The 21,292-nt window shown below is 38.7% G+C and overlaps 1 protein-coding gene across 1 annotated transcript in view; it reads left to right on the top strand.

The window, feature by feature from the left end:
* LOC107089121 (dual specificity protein phosphatase CDC14A-like) overlaps positions 1 to 20,952 on the top strand; it is a 21,747-nt gene extending 795 nt beyond the window's left edge. The window contains exons 2-14 of the mRNA XM_015381689.1: positions 590 to 680; positions 5,876 to 5,951; positions 6,063 to 6,155; positions 6,251 to 6,330; positions 9,102 to 9,168; positions 10,916 to 10,978; positions 11,997 to 12,084; positions 12,619 to 12,849; positions 12,929 to 13,067; positions 15,036 to 15,270; positions 15,361 to 15,452; positions 20,359 to 20,481; positions 20,572 to 20,952. Of these exons, the coding sequence (XP_015237175.1) occupies positions 590 to 680; positions 5,876 to 5,951; positions 6,063 to 6,155; positions 6,251 to 6,330; positions 9,102 to 9,168; positions 10,916 to 10,978; positions 11,997 to 12,084; positions 12,619 to 12,849; positions 12,929 to 13,067; positions 15,036 to 15,270; positions 15,361 to 15,452; positions 20,359 to 20,481; positions 20,572 to 20,620 (1,427 nt within the window). The 3' untranslated portion in view covers positions 20,621 to 20,952. The remainder of the gene's footprint in view (positions 1 to 589; positions 681 to 5,875; positions 5,952 to 6,062; positions 6,156 to 6,250; positions 6,331 to 9,101; positions 9,169 to 10,915; positions 10,979 to 11,996; positions 12,085 to 12,618; positions 12,850 to 12,928; positions 13,068 to 15,035; positions 15,271 to 15,360; positions 15,453 to 20,358; positions 20,482 to 20,571) is intronic.
* Positions 20,953 to 21,292: the final 340 nt, after the last annotated feature.

Consider the following 21,292-nt stretch of genomic DNA (forward strand, 5'->3'; position numbering starts at 1 on the left):
TGGCTCTGCCACCTATTAATGCATAATGCAAAATTTGCAGCAGCTACTTGTTCAATCTAACTTAACTAATTGTTAGATTTATTTTGCAGCCTTTATACAGAAAACAGTGATTCTTAGTCACTATATTCTACTTTCAGTAAATAATGCCTTTCATTAGTGGAGGATTTGTTAATGTTTGCACCTTTTCCTGCTTAAATTCATATTAGAAAAATATACAGCTAGATAAAGTACAATTTATTTAGCTATAAAGCACAAAATAGATGGATGTCCATTTCTGATACATTAAGGTTTCTACCAAAAAACTGGAAGTTTAGAAACAGAACAAATAGAAAAAATAAACATTTTTATCAGAAACAATCTGACAGATTGAAATCTTTATCTTCAGATGATAAATATGTTTTTTTATTTACTTTTTAGTTTCCAGCTTTTATTTTCTTTTAAATAACTTAAATTTATAGTTTGTGATTTTTGAAAATTTAAATCAGAGTACAAATTGCCAAAATCAGCTATCCAGTATGTACCCATCAATCATGTGAATAATGAATTGCTGTTCGTCTGTCTGCCTGTCTGTCTGTCCTGTATCCCACAGATCGGCTGTACTTTGCTACTCTCCCTGTCAAACCAAAGAACTCTGCAAACACACACTTCTTCAGCACAGATGAAGAGTTCATTTATGAGAGGTACGTCTTTAACAGCTGGTTCCTCTGATGCAGTCTCATCATTGGTCCATCACCAGGCCAATCTTTGTCTCCAATTAACCACCAGCCATGCATGTTACAAAGAGAAAAAGAGTTGAACTCAGCTGATATTTAGAGAGTTCAGCTCTGACTCTTACAGTTTCCTGCTGTGTGCAAATTTTCCATCTGAAAAGCATCATAAACCCCAGATTAAAATGTTTGAAATTTCCCTCTGTTGCTGCACATTCATTTTACCTTAAAGTCAGAAATGACAGCTTCTCTTTATCTCCATCCTACATCAACTTGACCTTAGGGTTCTTTTACTTTAGTCTGTTAATGCATCCGATTTCAACTATGTAAGAATTTGTAGCTTTCAGGGATTAAAACAGCCGTCTATAGAGTAAATAACTTGATAAATCTTTAGAAAAATTTGGTTTTATTGCTGCATTGTTTAGGCATTGAAGCTAAGATCTGGTCCAAGCACCCAGACCTTGATACCAAGAACCAGCAGTGCATTAGCTGGCAGGAGCCCCAGCAGGAAGAATGGCTCGGGGGGTTAGAGGCCCCATGGTTGGCGGCAGACTAAGACCTAAAACCTGAACAAACTGAAACAAAAACCATAAAAAACCTGACAAGCATTCATTTACCCACCAATTCCCATCCACATGCTTTCACAGACATTCACACCCCCACCAAGATAAGAACAAAATGGAAACAATGCTACACACACACTTGCACCCCAAAAACACTTTATGGGTGTGATGGGGCAAACATTGGCTGGAACTACTGCAGACGCAGGGGGTCGCCATTTTGACAATTAATTCTGGAAGTAAACACCAAACGTCAATGGGAATTTAATGAAGTGATTTAAAGCACAACATTGGTGGATAAGAAATCTGTCAGTGTAGGATTAGTGTTAGCCCACAGAGGAAGGATAAGCTGGGGTTAAATCCGGTTTAGACTTCCTCAACACTTTTTTTTCTTATTTTTTGTTTGACAGAACTTTATTAAGTAAATAGATGATTAATTGAACAAATATAAGTTTTAAACATTCCTACAAACAGAAATCCTGGTTCCTAAATTTCTTCAATTAGGGTATAAATCAACACTTTAAATTGGCTTTATCTTAGTTAAAATCTTTTTACATTAACAATAAAAACAATTCTGCCAGTTAATCTACTTCCAGTGTGCTCTTCAGATTGGGATTGTAAAAAAAAGCAGCCCCCTGCCCCTGCAATAAGGGAGCCCCTTCATTCTGGCAGACTCTCCGGGGCCTTGATCAAGGCTGCCGTAAAGAAGCCAGGTCAGACCCAGGACCATCAAACTCAGGAAGGCTCCTAGGTCTCTGGGGTGAGGCTGTCAGATATGATCAGTCTCTAAATCTTATCAGTGTGATGACCTGTTGAGGCTTAAACTCCACATATCCAGATATCTGAGATGTTTTGATGTCTTTAATGCAGTAAATGCAGAAAATAACTTTGTTAGTTAGTTTAAATCTTATCAACAAAATCTTCCTGTGATGTAAATAAGCAGATTTTAAAGCCACTGAGCAGCTGGTTGAATGGGTTGGACTGGTGAACTGCCCTTTTTAAATTCACTGGCTCCACCAGTGTCAGATTCTAGGTTTACATCCATTAGCTTATAAATCACCGCCTGTCCGGGGTTGGGTAGCAGCTTCAGTAGGGAGGCCCAGATGTCCCTCTCCCCAGCCGCTTGGGCCAGCTCCTCCAGGTGAACCCCAAGGCGCTCCCAGGCCAGCCATGAAACAGTCCCTCCAACGTGTCCTGGCTCTCTCTTTGGGTCTCCTCCCAGTGGGACGTGTCCCGTGCAAGGAGGCATCCAGGAGACATCCTAACCAAATTACAGAGTCACCTCAGCTGACTCCTCTCGACGTGGAGTAGCAGCCTCTACTCTGAGTCCTCCCCGGATGACTGAGCTCCTCACCCTATCTCTAAGGGAGAGCCCAGACACACTACGGAGAAAACTTGGCCGCTTGTATCCAGAATCGCGTTCTTTTGATCATGACCCAATTTGTTTAGCACCTGCTTCACAGCAGACAACGCACAAATCCGCCTGTCGATCTCCCGCTCCATCTTCCCCTTAATTTATATTTCTGTTCATATATACCCCAGTTAAATAAATAGCTTTTCAATAAGCTTTATTTCTTTATATAGACAAACCACTACTTTTGAGACTGATGCGTATGATGTAATAAATAATCGGTTTATAGTCTGCAGTCATTTTAAGAAGAGGAATCCAGATGAGTTCACGTGTCTGTGAGATAACTCACTGGTTCACGGTCATGTAGATCTTTAGCCAACGCCTGTTATCCCACTGTAAGATGTAGGCCAAGACAAGATCAGAGCTCCGCACCCATGATGCAAGCGGATTAACAACAGACACATAATCATGCCTGCAGACAACATTAGGCTTTTCTCTACAACAGTTTGTCTCAATGTCATCATTGTCAAACATCACTGAGGAAGCGGCGTTAATTCAGTTCAGTTTATAAATATAGCGCCAATTCACAAAACGTCATTTCAAGGCACTTTAGAGAGACAATTCAACCAGGTCATACAGTCAAATGGATTCAAAGTTTTCTAAGGAAAACCAGTTGATTACATCGACTCAAAGGCAATCCCTCACACTAAGCATGCTTATAGCGACAGTGGAGAGGAAAAACTCCCTTTTAACAGGAAGAAACCTCCAGCAGAACCAGACTCAGTAACTTAAAACATCTAAATGCATCATATTCAGTACTTTTACCACAAGTTTCAGAGAGGGATTATAGATACGTAAGTCGATAAGTATAATTTACATTTCATGCAAATAACCAGTTTATTAAGAAACAAGAAAGAAAGTATTATGAGCATTTAAATGTAATTAAAATAGGAATTTAACATTTGATTAAGACTGCTTTTTATATTATGCCTTTACTTACTTTCTCTACTTTGATTGGAATTAACTACTTTTTTTCCTCAAGTAGCTACATACATGGCTCTAAAACTGACAAATTATTCAAAGGACGTCGTTAACTTACAATACATTATTAACTATGAAGAAATGACCTAATAAGTAAAAGTCAGCTAAAAACCAGACGACGGATGTAAGCCTCGCCTTGCCTCACTGGGGCTGATTTTAATTAATTTAAAGTTATAACCTCCTAAAATAAAATCTAAAATGCAGAGTTCAAAATTGGAGCATGAGGGTTCCCCTCCACATAGCTAAGCTCTTGGGTGGACGAGTTTTAGATCCACTGCTCTGCAGCAGAGATGGAAAGATGCAGACTTTTCTAAAGCCAATGCCCATATAGGTTTTTTTTTTTTTTTTACATCTGTCTAACTTATCCCAATGTTTTGCTCCCAATTTTTGGAGCTGAAACTGAATGCTGATTAAGCTTTTTTTTTTTATTGCTTACATGATAAAATGAGAATGATAACAAATGTTTCAGTCGGAATGAAAAATAAACATATATCGACAAATCAAAAAACACATTTGCAATTGATAAGGAAAGGAATGTTAATGCATGTGCTTTAGGTGGCTGGATGCACTAAATAATTGGCAAGTGCATGCACAAATAGAAGGATGCAAATTGAAGAAAAAAAAATAACATCAGCAAAAAATATTGACTGGCAGATTTATCAGTTTAACCCTATTCTAAAAGTTTAAAAAAGCATGGACCAAAGTCACTGCATTGGTTGAACTCTGGCACGATCTTCCGGTGACAGGATCTTTTGTTTGTAATCTTTTTAACTGGAAAGTTAGAAACCTTTTTATAGTCAACTATAATATATGATAATAACTTTGATTGGATTATCTAAATATCCGTTAATAAAACTTAAGGTTTTGTTCTGATTGAGCTGAGGGAAAATACCTCTACATCGACTAAAACAACATTTTTGTTGTGCCTTTGGAGTCTCTTCTATTTAACTGTGGTCTACATTCTCAGTAGGTCAAAATGGTGCCTTTCAGCTAGAAAATCCATCCTGTATTTGCTTATTAAAGCAGGCAGAAAATAAAGGCCTTAAGATTGTGCTTCAGTCACATATTTAGCTGCAACCAGCACATCATTGAGATATCTTTCCCACGCCTAGAGTTACAAGTTTACCTGAAAACAAGCAAGAACAGCAGGTTCCTACATGGACGGTCTGCAGCAAGATTTTCCCATCAGATCAGATCCAATTGACTAATGGAGATAAGTTCCTTCATTTACACACATATTGGGTCAGCAGACCAGTTCGGTTCAAACCAAGGAGAATGTTACAGCTTGATTGGTTGTGAAAAGGTTTAGCATAACCTCCACTACCAGCATAACTTTATGGCTGTGTCTCTACAGTGAGATGCTGCATTTGATTCAATGATCACAGTAAAAAGACAGTGGATCAGAACGGCATTGCTTTCTGGATTATATATTTCAGAACCACAAATGGTTCATAAGATGGCCAAGAGGGGTAAATGCACACCAAATACATAAACACACAACAAACATTACAATGAGACAAAAGCAAGAATTATATTAACACACAAATGTACAGAACACCTACAAAGGAAAACAATGCAAAGGAGAAATGCTGTAATCAGAGGAAATAGAGAGCAGCAAAGTGTAAACTCACTGCAAAGACATAACCTTCTTGAAACACAAACAATGCCCACACATTAAGCACATGCAAAGCGAAAATGTTGTGATGGCCATGTTTTCCAACTCCACTACTTCCTGAACTTCAGCCAACTCCTCTGTCTCCTGTCTTTCATACTGAATTGAATGAATAATCCAGGTGTGGCTTTTCATTGCCTTCATTGGATGGTGCAAGAAAGAACTAGAGAAATAACTTCTTTTTCTTCTGGGGTAAAATAACCGCCATCCTCACCACATACGTTCATAACACTAGTGGGCTTCTCATGTGCTCAGTGACCTGAGCAGTCAGTTTTATTGGTCATTTCTCCTCATCTACTGTTATACACTGAATTAAACTGTTCTTTTGTGGATGATACGTGTGACTAGACTAACCAGACATTAACTGAAGTTCTAAAAATAAAAAAAAACATTAAATATTTTATTCACAACCATTGTTTGGTTAAAGGTCAACCATGTTGGAGTTTAAGAGATTAGAAATCCAAACTGTTATCAGTGTATTATATTTAATATATATCTGCACTACATATTTTGTTTATATGACATGTTTTGCTTTGTGCTCCAGTTTCTATGCAGACTTCGGGCCCCTTAACCTCGCCATGCTCTACAAATACTGCTGCAAACTCAACAAAAAGCTCAAGGTAATATTGGGAATGTTGCCTATTTCCAATTCTGCTGGTTTGTGTGAATATTTATCAGCTACGTTTTTTTCTTCGTTTTTGATGGATTTTTCTTTGTTTTGGTCTTGAAAGTCCTTCACAATATCTAGAAAGAAACTGGTCCACTACACCAGCTGTGACCAGAAGAAGAGAGCCAATGCTGCCGTTCTCATCGGTGCCTACGCTGTAAATATTGTTTCATCTATCTCCCCCCTCCCATCACTATGCCTCTCCATCCCATTCCTTATTGTCAGTAACCCAGTTTTACCTTTGGTTTCTAGGTTATCTATTTAAAAAGGACACCAGATGAAGCCTACAGGACTCTAATCTCAGGAAACAATACAGCCTACCTGATGTTCAGGTACTTAAAAAGTGTGGGCAGCTTCCTCCTCCTAATTGAACGGAAACAAAATATAGAGAATTAGCTGATTCATAGTGATGGCTCAGCTTAACAAAGGGTGAAATGATCAAGGTCCAGTTCATTAGACCAGATGAATATTCTGATATATTTAGGAAATGTAAAATTGTTTACTTTTTATAGTCCTGTCTGATGAATATTCACTTGGCTGGCAACTACGTTCATTTAAAATTCAATTCTAAATACTTAATTGATCCCAATGGGAAATTAAATGTTATAATTGTCCATAGTTCTTTTTTTTTTTAATCAACCAGTTATTGGGTTGTTGATAGCAGTGGGCAGGATAGATCTTCTGTTCCGATCTGGAGAAGACTTTGATTGAAAACACTCTGTTGGTGTATGACAGTCTGATGCTGCAAATATTGTTCTTAATTTTTATGAAGAATGATTCTTTGTTAAATGATCCCTAGAGGTTCTAGAGGAGTTCTTAGTAGAGAGCTGATCTCCTTTATCAGCTTGTTGAGATTTTAGATTTTATTCGCTCTGATGCTGAGGTCAATAGCATTTGACTTGTTGATGATTATTTCCTTCCTTTCTTTGACTGACCCAATGCCTGCAGGGCTATCCCAGTATTTATGCAGATGACAGGAGGACACTGTTTGGTCCTGGGAGTCAGAGGTGTACAAAGGATGGAGAGAGTATCGATCCCTATGAGGATTCCATGCTGCTGGCTATCTGGTTGGACAACTGTCCCTTCAGTCTATCAAACTGTTCTGTTTGGCAGGTATTCTCTGATCTAGGTGGTTGTTGGTTGACGTGCCGTTTGTGCTGGAACAGTTTCACATCACCTGAATTGTCTTCTGGGTCAGACTAATGTTTAAAGGTGCTGTAGAACACAACAGAGCTGCCCTGCACAGGCCTTCAGGACCTGGGGGCTGACACCATCAGGACCTGGTGCCAGCTCACTTGACTTCCAGAAACAGACAGGTGGAAGGTAAATGTAGAAGCACTACCATATGGCTTTTGTGGACAAATGCATTGAAGCATGAGGGTCCATGGCAGAGGTGGAAAATGAAACATTTGTGATGTGGAAGGAAGGGAAGGCTCATGTCAAGGGAGGTCAGGATGTTTGTTTGAGTGTGGACAGGAAAGTTGGTCCTGAACTGAACCTGTTGAAGAATTTATTCAGTTCATTGTCAAGACTTCCATCAATCTGATCAACCTTCTGCTTGAAGCCTGTGATCTTCTTCATCCCTGACCACACATCTCTGATATTGTTATACTTGTTTCAATCAATTCAATTCAGTTGATTTCTTTAGTGCCATTTCCAACATGTGTCATCTCAAGGCACTTTACAGTTCACCAGATCATCCAGTCAAATTGATTAAAAGTTTGCTATCTAAGGAAAACCAGATGATTGCATCGACTCATTGACTCGAAGGCAATCGCTCACACTATGCATGCTTGTAGTGACAGTGGAGAGGAAAAACTCCCTTTTAACATGAAGAAACCTCCAGCAGAACCAGGCTCAGTGTGAGCGGCCTTGCTTTTTCTTATCTTGACCTTAGGTTATACTTTGTTCTACTCATTATTCTCCGTTTCCCTTCCTGGAGATTTTTTTTTTGTTTCTTTAGCATTTCAGATAGTGTTAACTAAACTGTTGTTTATATAGTCAGTCATTACACTACTGTCCGCTACATGTGGCTGATGCTGTGCATTCCAGTCTGTAGCATCAAAACCTTGCAGGCTTCTTCCAACTTCCTGTGACCATCTTTTTACATTATTCTTTAATGCGAGACTGTGATCCGATTTCTTAAGAGTTCGTATTGTTTTAGAGATATATTAGTCCATTAGACTGAAGTGGTTCCTGTTAGAGCTCAGAACAGTGAAAAATCAAACAAGCTATTATACAACAAAAAGTAAGTTTTTCCTAAAGGTTTGAGTTCACCTTGAGCTTTGACTGGCATCACAACCAAGCAGAGGAACAGACTGGATATATAGAACAGCCTGGACTTACTTTTTTACCTTTTAGAGAGGTAAACATGGTATGAACAAATGCTCAAAGTGGTACAGTGGAAACATTGGTCTAGTGGATGAAAAAGCAGTGGAATGAAAATTTACCACAATTCTACTGAAAAGTAGTGACCATAAATGGTCACTAGACAAGCAGATATATGCCAGATTGCTTTGCAAGAGCTCTCCTTGCAAAGCATCTTGGGATTCGCTGCAGCGGGGGCGACTAATAACAAAGATGTTAGAGTTACATGACCGACCGAATGGTCAGTTAACTGAGTTCACTGTAAAGTCTCTGCTCTATATAATGATTGAGGGATTTAGGGGTGAGGGCGGATGATCAGACATAGCCAAAGACTTAACGAGAGCCATATTTCTGCAGTGGAAGAGGGGCAGGTGCCATAGCACCACCTAATGTACATCTGTGCTAATTCCTGCAGGATTTGCAGTTTTTAACACTTTTGTAAGAAAATAGCAAAGCAGAATGTAAACCAGCTAAAAAAAAAATAATTAAACAGCTTCTTCGCAGCAATTATGCTGCTGCTCTCCCCTGTTGTCAAACACTCACACTAGTTACGGTTTACCTTCAAACCATTATACATTATTTATGTATAATATTATAAATTTCAATCAACATATTTTTTAATAGGGTATTTTACATTCCTGTTTTTCATTTTTTTCCATGTTTTTTTTGCTTTCTAACCTGTGCATCTCTGCAAAATTTCAATTTGGTTTAATTATAACATCTGTGTTTCACACAGGGATGCAGGAATGGGCGAGTGCACTTTCAACCTCTCTGTCCTCGACTGCTTACAGGGATTACACAAGGTATATTGTGCTCTGCCAGTCCCATAACCCTTTTGAAGTTTAATTTCTTTTCAAGTTTTATTTTCTGTTTTAAAGTTACTGGTCATTGTATGTTTGTGACATCCTGCAGCCAGTTCAAATTCCTGTGCACATCCCGAGCAAGTGGGACATTCCAGTGCACAAGGCTGTTGTTTTACCATAAGATGACCTTTGAAGTTCTGCTTTTACCTTATTTGTATCAGGCTGGGTGGATGTTTGACAGGACCCAAATGCGGACACTGAATATGAAGATGGTTACTTGCAGATTTAACAACAAAAAGGGTAACAGAAGCAAAAATTCAAAAGCATAAATCTACAAAATCCACAAAAACTGAGAACCAGGAATACTCACAACAAGGGGGCAAAGAAATGACGACAAACCAGCCACAGTGACTGAGGAGGAGGTGCATATACTGTACATATACGCCTGCTCCCAATACAGCAAATTGGGAGCAGGTGAGAAAAGAGCACTCTAGAAGGGAGCAAGGGAAAAGGAGACTGACCCAAGAGGGTAAAAGAGGGTAAACAAGAAATAATAAGAACTCAAATACAATCATAATTAACTGGAATAACACAAAATGGAAATACACCCAATATAAAATCAAAGATAAAACTTAAACAGAACCAAAACTATGACAATTTGAGCAGTGCCGTAACAAGACAAAAATAGGCCCACACATTATCTGGGTGGACCTCTTATGAAGTACAACACGTGATAAAGGTTCAGGATTCGGCTACAGTTCCATAAATCTTTTTCTTTTCTGGAATTCGCCTAAGTACCTCTTCTGGGTATCCATCGTCGCTAACACATGGTACGTAACGGTTATGGTTTTTAATCGACAATCTGGGTTACCCATAATTCCAGTAGTGTAGTAATGTAAAAAAAAAATACTCAAATACAACGTTCTTTTCAGATCTTTATTGCGGTTCGACACATTATATGAGTGTATTTTTTACCTACCGTCCAACCAATGAACTATACACAGTTATTAACATAGTAATTAAAAGTACTACTGTCTGCTTAGCTAATTGCGTAGGGAGCCTATAAGGTGTCAGTGATGGAGCCCCTAAGAGGTTGTGGGCCTGTAAGCAACTACTACTGTCTCTGGGTACTGATATTTACGCAATTGAATTTCAGAGGTTTTTGGCCTAAGGGGGGGATTCTGAGAGCAATTATATAGGCAGCTTTGTGATAAATAGATCATACTTAGTGACCATGTTGCTGTTTTTTCAGTAGTGTTTGCCAGCAAGGCAGGAAGGGCTTCCTCTGTAATTTAAGTTTAAATCAAGAATTTTTTAAATTATGACTGGAATAAATCCTGTTCATGCTCAAAGATGTATTCTTTCATTTCTGGACACACTAAAAAAATAAGCCATTTCTCAGCTGGAACCCATGGCAATAGGATCTGGAATGTCTGAGCTGACTTTAACCTACTACTCCTATTGGTGCGAATTCCTTTCCTGTCGATGCTGGCACCACAACCAGAAGGAAACATTTCTATGTATACCCACCAAAAAAAAAAAATAAAAATATTAATACCCTTTTTTCAGTAAAAGGAATACTTTTAGTCTTCACCACTCTCTGCATTCTGTGGATGTGACATTTTAGAAAAAAATATTGGTTTTGATAAAAAAGTTGGAGCTATGACCTTTAACCTTCTCCCTTCCTTGAGTGAAAGTTGACTTCTCTAACTTGGTGAACGTTTTCATGATGTCTTTCCTCTTGCAGGCATTACAGCACGGCTTCCTGGATTTTGAAACATTTAGTACGGAAGAATATGAACATTATGAGGTAATGGTGATTAGCTTTAGCAACCCTTTTGTTAGCTTTGGCCATTTTGAATAAACCTCGTTTTAAGCAGAACCATGAGGCAAGATAAAGAGATCTAAACCAAAGTGGTAAAAAGGTCTCTCTTTGTGTATTAGAACAATAAATAATGGGGTCCTATGATACAGTTACAGAGGCACCGCACAGAGCTTTGTTAATGATGTGCGATGATCTGCAGGATAGGCCAGTAAAGCCGGGCAAACACTGTGGAATATTTTCAATCTTTGCACGATTGTTGCTACAGCTCGAACTGTACAATGAAAACCTCAGGGTTTAAAAGTTCACAGCTTACGATGCATGTTCTCACACTGCACATCCAAAAACCACACGTCGGACTCAGCGCTGAGGGATGGTGCTGGTCTGACTCGTCAATCTGGAAGAAGAAGAAGAACTCTGCTTCAACTGCAGGGTTTATCCGCGAACACCTCACAACGTCCGAATGAATCTCAAACATGTTTGATTTTCTCCCGACCTTACGATTCCTGATCAGGAGGTGGTCATGAGAGGCTGATTGCCCCTTGATACCCCCTTTACACAACGTACCATGAGGCTGATACTTGGCCTGATCGGACAGAATTCTTGCACGACTGGAAAATTCCCAAAAAAGGGCAAATATTTGTACAGTGTTTCCCCGGATTAAGCCTGTCCTTAAGGCAAGGCAAGGCAAGGCAAATTTATTTGTATAGCACAATTCAGTACAAAGACAATGCAAAGTGCTTAAAGCCTGTATTTGACAGAAGTGACTTCTTGATTGCTCCTCTTGTAACAAGTCCACTGTCCTACATCTCAAAAAGTTCCAAATTTGAGCTGATAATGATCTTTGCAGTTAAACACCATCCATCTGATGATTGAACAATTATACAAAAAAAAATTGCTGGCACAAAAACTAAAATAAAAAAATTCAAAAATCCTCTTCTGTGTCTTAAGTTACCACATTAAGCAACCTGTAATTCAGACTTATTGCTTCTTTGTCTGATTTCAGCGAGTTGAAAATGGAGACATGAATTGGATCATTCCTGGAAAGATTCTGGCATTCAGCAGCCCTCATGCACGAAACAAAGTAGAGAATGGTGAGTCAGATGTGAAAATCCTGAATTTAAGTAGGAAACTGCACCGTTTGTGACATTTTACAGGTTATTTTAAGGAGGGGAAACAAATTAAAATGCTTTGAAAAGTAAAGCAGTTTTTCCACTTACCTCACTCATGTTTAGATGATTTTTAATTAAATTTCTTTAAATTAGGTTTGATTAGGATCATCTTTCCTGGTCTTTGGAGATTTTTTTTCTCTACCAACATTGAACATCTAAGCTGATTTGCAGGGTTACTTCCATTCCCTCTTTCATCAACATCTGACGAGAGATCTTTCTTCAACATGTTTGCTTCCCAGATTTCAACAGAGATAAAATTAGATACAATTATGAGGTGTTGTTTTATTTGAAGAACATTTTAAAACAATGTGATGTGTTAGAATAAAGGTTGGGTTGTGAGGCTTTGGTTTTCAAAGGGTTTTTGACAGAAATATGTGTCAGATATAGATTTAAATAATTTGAGATAATTTGGATAAACAACTCAGACCATCTTGGGTTGTTTTTCTGAACATTCAGGTTATCCTCTCCATGCACCTGAGGCGTACTTTGAACACTTTCGCCAAAATAACGTGATTGCTGTGGTTCGCCTGAACAAGAAGCTGTATGAGGGCAGACGCTTTGAGGATGCAGGGTTTCAACACCATGATTTCTTCTTCCCGGATGGTTCCACACCCTCAGACCTGATCATTAGACGCTTCCTGCATGTCTGTGAAAGCAGCGAAGGAGCCGTGGCCGTGCACTGTAAAGGTACAGCTGGCTGTGCTTTGTTAGGTTTTTCTTGCTCTCTGAAATTGTGTGTAACTTAATAAATATTTTTCAATCTCAGCTGGCCTGGGCCGTACGGGCACCCTGATCGCCTGCTATCTGATGAAGCACTTTCGGTTCACGGCGGCCGAGGCTATTGCATGGATCAGAGTCTGTCGACCTGGATCAATTATTGGTCCACAGCAGAACTTCTTAGTAGAGTAAGTTTAAAACTTTAAGACTAAGGAGGAAAAGCTAGTCTTTAATTTCATTTTGGTAACAACTGGTGCAGGAATAAATGTATTAAACTTTAAGGTCATCATTCTTATTAAGTCATATTTCAAGTCTGAATTTCTTGTATATAATATTATGTCTCAGATAAAGTAAATCCAATTCAATTCAGTTTATTTATATAGCGCCAATTAACAACACGTCATCTCAAGGCACTTTACAATTCAACCAGGTCATACAGTCAAATTGATTCAAAGTTTTCTATCTAAGTGTTATGCCAGCTAACCAGAAGATTATGAATATAATAAATAACTAGAACTGGAAGTTAGTTAATGAATAGGCAATTCAAATCAAGGGTAAAGCTAGTTATTCATTATAAGTTGAAAGATTATAGCTGTAATTTGCTAACTGACCAGGGTTTTAGCCCCTTTCCTCCAGCTGTCTTTCACCAAATTAGTAATTTAGGCTATGGCTCTTAGCAACGTTATTAATCACCAAGAAAATAAATGCATCTCCGTTCATTCGGATGCTACTGAAAGAAAAGTGAATCCAACCCGAATGATAAATCATTCACTGTGTAAAATGAACACAAAAGACCACGAGTTAAAAACACAATGGCTGTCATGATGGGTGGAATGTGTTTGGCCCACATGCAGAAGCACTCACAGAGACTCAGAAAGGTTTAACAGTTTATTAGTAAAAAACAGTTACAAAGACACAGAAAACTGTTTTCCAGCTTGGGGAGGTTCCAGCGATCAGGTGTATAGTTAAAAAGAAAGCTGAAAGTTCAGTTTACAAAGATGTAAATTAACTAGTGCTAACAGCGTGCTAACATAGTTCACTTTTTCACAAAATCTACTAAGTTCATTCGGGCTAGTGAAGCAGCTAGTTTACATGCAAAGTCAATGGTTAACACCCATCAAGGCATCAGATGTCTGAGCACATGATGCGCTGGGAAAGCAGCAGCTGCTGGAGTTGGAAAAATGGAACTTCAGCTGCTGGACGTGCCACATCAACTAATCAGAGAAGCTGATCTGGGAGCTGACAGGGAGACAAAAACAGCACTGCTGATGCAGATCACTATGATCACTCCTTTGAGACAGTTTATTAATGCCTAAATTAACTTAAAATGTCAAAACCTGCCAGCAAAATATGTTCGCTTTTATTATTATGGTGCCTGTAGTTTGGATTACGTACAAGAAACCTTCCAGCTGACATGAACAGTAGCAGAAAACCTCAAAGAGGCGACCGTGCCAGAAGCTGCCATTGAGCAGGATTTCTAGGGACAGGGAAATGATGAAAGGCAGGACCATATTCTTGATGAACTGACTGCACAGATGAAGTTTCCAGGTGGACATTCTAATTTAAAAACATATTAAATAAACCAATTTTTACCCACTTATAACAGCAAATATAGCAAAGCTGCTCTCTGCCATTGAGCACAGCAGCAGCAGCAGAAGCATCAGAAGCATCTGGACACACTTTACTGGATGTACTTCAGGAGCATCAAAGCTTCTCTTGACGCGTGTCTGACAAGCATTAAATATCTCACAGCAGAAGCTTTTTTGCTGCTTCCAACGCTTGCAGTCTGAACATAGCATAATTGATTTTAGATAAATATGGACACTTATTTACTAAGAAAAATCCTCTTCAATACCTTTAAATTCGTTAGAATATAAAAAAGTCATTTCTACTGACTTATTTTAAAAAGAATAAAGCTTTTTAGCAAAGTAAAGATTGGATCACATTGGATCGCCTTTTGCAGATAGAGAAAAATGGGTGTCGCCTTCTCAGCCTGGTACATTGTTAGAACAATTTTAGATGGCCTTTTTTAGAAGGTCAGACCTTTATATTGACCGGTATGAGGATGGAAGAAGCTTTAAGATGTATTTCAAACCAGTGAATCTAGCAGTAACAGTCATTTCTATTGTGTAATATGAGTAAGTTGGTGTTCACAGGAAGCAGCACAGCTTGTGGGTACAGGGAGACGTGCATCGCTCCAAGCTGAAACTTGCCCAACAAAGGTTCAGTCGACAGCTGCAGCTGCAAAAGCAGCATGGGCAACAGCTCCATCTGCCCGGCTCTGACCCAGTGACACGCAGCAAACAAGAGGCAGTGTTTTCAAGCATGGTTTCAAGCATGGACGATCTGTCAATCAAAACCAGTCTGTGCAAATCCTATAGTTTGGACGAAGTGAGGCTTCTGCAACATCTGTAATAAAATCTCCTTAAAGATGGTGATCGACTGTCCTAAGAGTCCTGTCCTGTGTTTTCATGTATGCAGAGTAATTGTAAGGAAAGCAGTCTAACCCAAGGAGACAATCTGAGAGCCCTGAAGGGGAAACGGACACCCAGACTAGTTTCTTCCAACTCCAGGTACTGTCTACAAATATTGTAATTTGGTTTATGCATTTATTTCATTGCATTGAATGACAAGGAAAATTGGCCCGCTTATTAAATTCAAAGATGAAAAACTGAAATTTGAATTTAGACTTTGGCTCAGTTTTTCTGAAGTCATTTTGATTCCTATCCAGTGACCTTGTCAGTTCTGTTGACTCATACCAGAGGAATTTATAGTTAGGAGCAGCATCCTGAGCACATCCTGAGCACGTAAACTGTACAGATTAAATATTAAAATCAAATTCTGCGTTGCTGTCCGTTTTTCCATTTCGTATTCTTGATCTGAGCTTAGAATTGATATATGAAAAACAAATCCTTTTTTCGTTTTTGGTTTAACCATAAAAAACAAAATAACCAGTCAATTTTTTATTTTTTGTTTTTTGATTGGCAATTGAAAATAGAAAGAACGAATGATACACAGATTTACACGGATTCCTCTCCTGGATTGCTGGAGTTTTTTGTTTATGATGGGTTTTGGGTTGGCCATTTGAATCATGATGAGTGTGCTTGCTTAACTTCTTCCGATTGAGTCCAGTGCTGAGTTCGAATTCAATGGCTGCGTCCTCCAAAGGCCAAGTTTGCCAGCCGATTACGTCATAGTGCAGTGCTGAGGCCGGTTTGGATTGGAGGACTTGTTGTTATGCAGCCAACAAATGCATCCTTGTTTTTGCCCATTTTGAGGACGGGTCCGGGGTATCCCATGAATCACTGCGAGCCCAAGCAAGCTGGCTGCTCTGTGCTCAGGAAAAAGGAAAATGGCGCCAAACAGTGGTGAATATTGTAAGTGGAGTTTAACATAATACAAGTATGTGAATAGTTCAGTTTGAAATTAATGAAAATACTTATTTTAAATAGTTATTGAGTCAGAAATGTGGCGGGTAATGTTTGTTTTATTAAAAGGTTTTATCTGTCCCTGCGTAAATGGGTTTGACTGACATTTAAGCTCTGATTCCAAAACCTCTTCAGTATGGGGACTATAAATCTGAGATCTGAGATGACAGCACTGCTGCTGAAGCTCCTTGTATTTAGCATACAGAACAGTAGTGAGGAGTTCGGCCTCCATTCTTTGCCTGCTTTTTGAGTCCAACTGTCACAGTTGCAAGGCGACAGAGCGTACGCTGAGTGAGCGGCGGTGGAGCCTGGAGAAGGCTGAACCTTTCTGAAACCATAGCCATACTCTTCCGGCTTCCTTATTGTCAAAGACCAGGAAGGCCAGGTCCTCAAGGATGCAGCCGCTGAAATCAAACACACCTCTGGAAATCACTGGCTTTTCTCCTTCAACAAAAACGGCTTCCTTCACCCCTCTTTCAAAAGGTTTATTGTCTCTGTCCAAAAGCAGTGTTATTAACAGAGTCCAAAGCAGTGAGGACTTCTATATTGGAGAAACCAAACAACACGAGAGCCAGAAGCTGACCAAGATTCAGCTTTTCACCTTCACCTCAAGAACAAAGACATAAGTTCAGATTTTGGAAGAGAGATACTTTGTTAAATTGGAAAGCGCTCCCTAAACAGAGGGGGAGGGTTAGGGTTTTAGCTTAAAGGCATCAACATTTCAGTCCTGGACCTCATTTCACAAGACAAGCACACTGGTCATGATTCATATGACCAAACACAAACCCAGTATGAAACTAAAGAGTCCAACAACCTAGGAGAAAGACAGATGGCTATGGAATTTGGACCTGGAAGGTGCTCAGAAGGATGGGCTTAAAAAGCATCAGCAGTCCAGTTGCTCCATATTGTTCTAAAGCAGGGGAGTCAAACTGGTTCCAGAAAGGGCCGTTTGGCTGCAGGTTTTCTTTTCCAACCAAGCAGTAGTGCACCAGACTCCATTCATCTCATCAAGTCTTCATGCTAAGACTGGACTCACTTGATGAGATGACTGAAGTCTGGTGTGCTACTTTTTGGTCGCAAAAGAAAACCTGCAGCCACACAGCCCTTTCTGGTACCAGTGGCCCCATATTGTTGTAGAATGAGTCGTCTGAATAAACAAACACTTCACTATCAAAACTCCTTCAGAAAAACAGAGCATGGTCTGGTTGCCTGCAGTTTAAGCCTGTTTTGTGGTTTACCGTGACCCTGGTGACAGAGAATTTGCACAGCAAATCTAAATGTACAATGGTGTGTATCCCGAATGGAAGATGTTATAGAAGAACTCACAATGCAATAAGTAAATTGCAACTATTAAGGGGGATGCAAATACATAAATAAGCATATATCAAAGACAACTGGAAGGAAGAATGTATAAATAGTGATCAGGGTTGGAAGAGATTGCGTTCCTCAGGGCAACAGCAGCTCTTTGATAAAAAGTCTGTTAGTTTTACTTCCTCTAAGCTAACCTGTTCTTTTCAGAGCTTTGCTGACTTACATTTTCTTTACTCTGACAGTTCAAGATAGCATAGACTCAATGGGGATAAACTTCCATCATTGTCAACATTGTATTTGCCGCCCCCCCAATAGAAAGTAATAAAATGCTTTTTTCTTCTTTTCTTAAAAATATACTGTTTTTATTATGCTTTATGTTTTTATCTGTGAATTTATTGATTGTAATATCAATGGCTCAACTTGGAATAATACTCACCAAAACATAATTAAACTCATTTGGTATTTTCTTCATATCATGTATATTTAAATAATTGAAAATCTTGATGTTACTCTATCCTGTTTTGCTAAATTATCTATTAATGCCTCTGCATTATCCCTATTTTAATAAGTAGTCCTCTTTATGTCTTCTAGATATAGATTAAAATGGCTTCTTTTCAGAGACTTCCTATTTTAAGTTGATGTATAAAAAATGTCCTTCATGCATTCTAGAGTCCCTTTGCCATGTTTTGTTAACTGCATCCTTCTCAGTTTCCTCACTTTAGGATTTTCTTCATACAGAATCACCCATGAGTGACTCATCTCTTTAAAGCCCCTAAAACTTTCGGTGATCTATCTCTGACACTCTTTTCCCTAAAGTCCTGTGTATTTTTATGATTATGGTGTTTATAGACTGGAAACACAGGTAAATCATCTCTAAAATGCATCATTAAGATCCCCCTTTCCTCCAATCCTACATAAATATTAGTGAAAGTTTTCATTGTTACACTTGGTGCAGTGATTCCTGTTGGTTTAGCAATTAGGGGAAACAATCCCAAACTAGTCACTTATTGACCTATATTTAGAAATTCAGACACATATGCATACATTTTTATTGACAATCATTCTACCCGATAATTAAAGTCCGGTTCAAATCCCAGCTGAGATCAGAAGGGAATGAAGAATAAAACTTCATGTTGACCCATGAATAAGGCAGTAACTACAACACAAAGTGTTTGTCAGATTTGCGATACATTATTGCATATATCAAGCTTCAAAATCTTTATCATATTATTTGGTATTATGAGGCTAAAATAACTTTTGTCCAACCAAGACATTTTTTTGTGATTGGAATTGAGACAGCCATTTTTTATAAAAGATAATGTAGATATCATATTGGAGAAGATTCTCAGTCATCCAGGTCAGGATCAAGCCTGAAAGGTTCAGATTAGGCAACGGGACGAGAAGTTTTCTGTTTTTTGCCTCTCATCTGAGAGTCTTATTCTCTTTTTTTAAAACCAACCAGAAGACGTCTGCTGAGAGGGAAGGAAACAGAAGGGACATCGTCATCCTGTATGTTGCTGGACTCTGAAAAACACCCCAAAGACACAACACAAAGAAACAAGGCCGACAACATGGTTTACACCATTCAGTGTAGTGAAGAGTGCAGAGACTTGTACAATGGAGAGACCAAGCAACCGTTGCACAGGCGTATGGCTCAATACAGGGGGACCAACTATGAACATGAATCAGCTATTCACTTATACCTGAAGGCTAAAGGACATTAATTTAAGGATGTTTTGCAAAGGAAGAACGGGTCTTTGAGAAAGGGGTTAAAGAAGCCATCATTATTAATTTATTTTTTTTAAGTCACAAGATAATACCGTACTATTAATATAATGTGACTTTTCTAGAGAATCATTATATATAGTTATTTTATACAGGGTTTCCACAGTCTTTCATAATTTCAGAATTCCCTGACTTTTAACTGACTCAGGATTCATTTTCCCTGACAAAAATAAATGCAGCCGTTTGTCATTTTTGTAACTACATCAAAATTACCGCTAGGTGGACATCTGGTGGAAAATCACCCGGCTTTTTCAAATCACGCACCTTTTTCAAATCACGCGCCAATGTGTACAAAACAACAAAAATGGCACCGGCAATGCTTCTGGGTCGTTTTCATCGAATGTCGATGATTTTAAAGTAAATTTGAGTGATAAATAATTTTTTTTTTTTTTCTTGCGATCATTGCACTTGCCCGGCGGGCAAATGCAATGAAATTTGTGCTCTCCCAACAATAAAAACTACTTGCCCCGGGAGATCGGGCGATGGTTAACATCGAGCCCTGCACTACTTCCCTTGTGATCGAAGCAGCAGTTTTGCACGTCTGATTTTGTTGTGTGTTGGTAGATAAACCATGGGCAGAAGTAGTTTAACCTACATGTGAGTATGGTTATTTGGCTTGCCGGTGTTTTGAAATAAATGTAACCCTATACACCTATACTGTATTATATTAATCTCAGTGCTGCCTAGCACCAGTTAGAACTGAGGAAGCCTTTTGGATAAAAGGAGAAACTTGTTCTACAAAACTTCACGTCCAGTTGCCTAAACTGAACTTTTCCAGCTTGATGATGTGAGATGTGTTAACTTTAACTGCTCACCAACTCTTCTCTACATCAACTCAGTCTTTAAGGGTGGAAGGCCTCTTTGCCAGAGCTTTAATCTTTAGCTCTGTGTTTGCACGCATGCTATCATGAATGAATGCAAACAAAAACATATAATTTTTTTGTTTTTCTTCCAGTGAGTCAAACGTGTCCCACTGTTCAATCCCTCCACCACCAAAGTCACAGAAAATCAGACTTTCTCTTCCTTCGTCTTCTAAAAAACTTGTGCGAAGTTCCTCATCTGTCACACAGATAAAGAGGTGGGTGATGTCAGCCATGTTGAATGGAACCTGCACTGTTTTTCTGTGTTTCTGTCTCTTATACTGTCTATTATATGCCTCTCCCCTCAGCCCCTTCAGCCTCAGTCTATTCAGCTCCAGGCCTGCTCTGATTCACTGAGCTCAACTTGGGAAACTATGTCACAAGAAGGACAGTGAATGAATTGCAAAACTGGATCAAAGAGGATCAGAAAAGGCCTTACATCAGCATATCGTTTATATGCATTTAAAGGACCTGGAATGTGCATCTTTGGTTTCCCAGAACATCAGATTGACGTTTCTTTATTCTGATATCACCCATGAATAGCTGATGGTGTAGCAACAAACTCTGAAACCTCTATATCAGGGGTAAACTATAAAAAAATCAGCAGGGTCCGAATAAAGAAAATCAACAACCAGTAAAGGTCCGGGGACATTTTAAATTATAATCTTTTACTTTAAACAGAATTTAACACTGAAATAAAAAGCTGTTTTTTTATGTATCTATGGTATACATTGAATTTTTAAATATACAAAAAAAATTAGAACATTTTTCCATTGTAAAATCTAAACTGTTTTTTTGAAGTAGAAAACAACAATCGTTCAGTTTGGTATAGATAATTTCCTGATTAACGTCTTTTTTAAAACACTTGAATTAACCATTTTTGTTTTTTCTTTCTTATTTCTGGCTTAATGAGAGCAGTGGGCTTTAGGCTGACCTGCAAGGCATTCTAAAGTACATTTCAAGGTGCTCATTTTGAGCCTGGATCCATATTTATTTTTGGTTCTGTTCATGGTGAAGAATCCTGCTTCA

This window comes from Cyprinodon variegatus, unplaced genomic scaffold, assembly GCF_000732505.1.
Source record: "Cyprinodon variegatus isolate N-32 unplaced genomic scaffold, C_variegatus-1.0 Scaffold239, whole genome shotgun sequence".
NCBI lineage: Eukaryota > Metazoa > Chordata > Actinopteri > Cyprinodontiformes > Cyprinodontidae > Cyprinodon > Cyprinodon variegatus.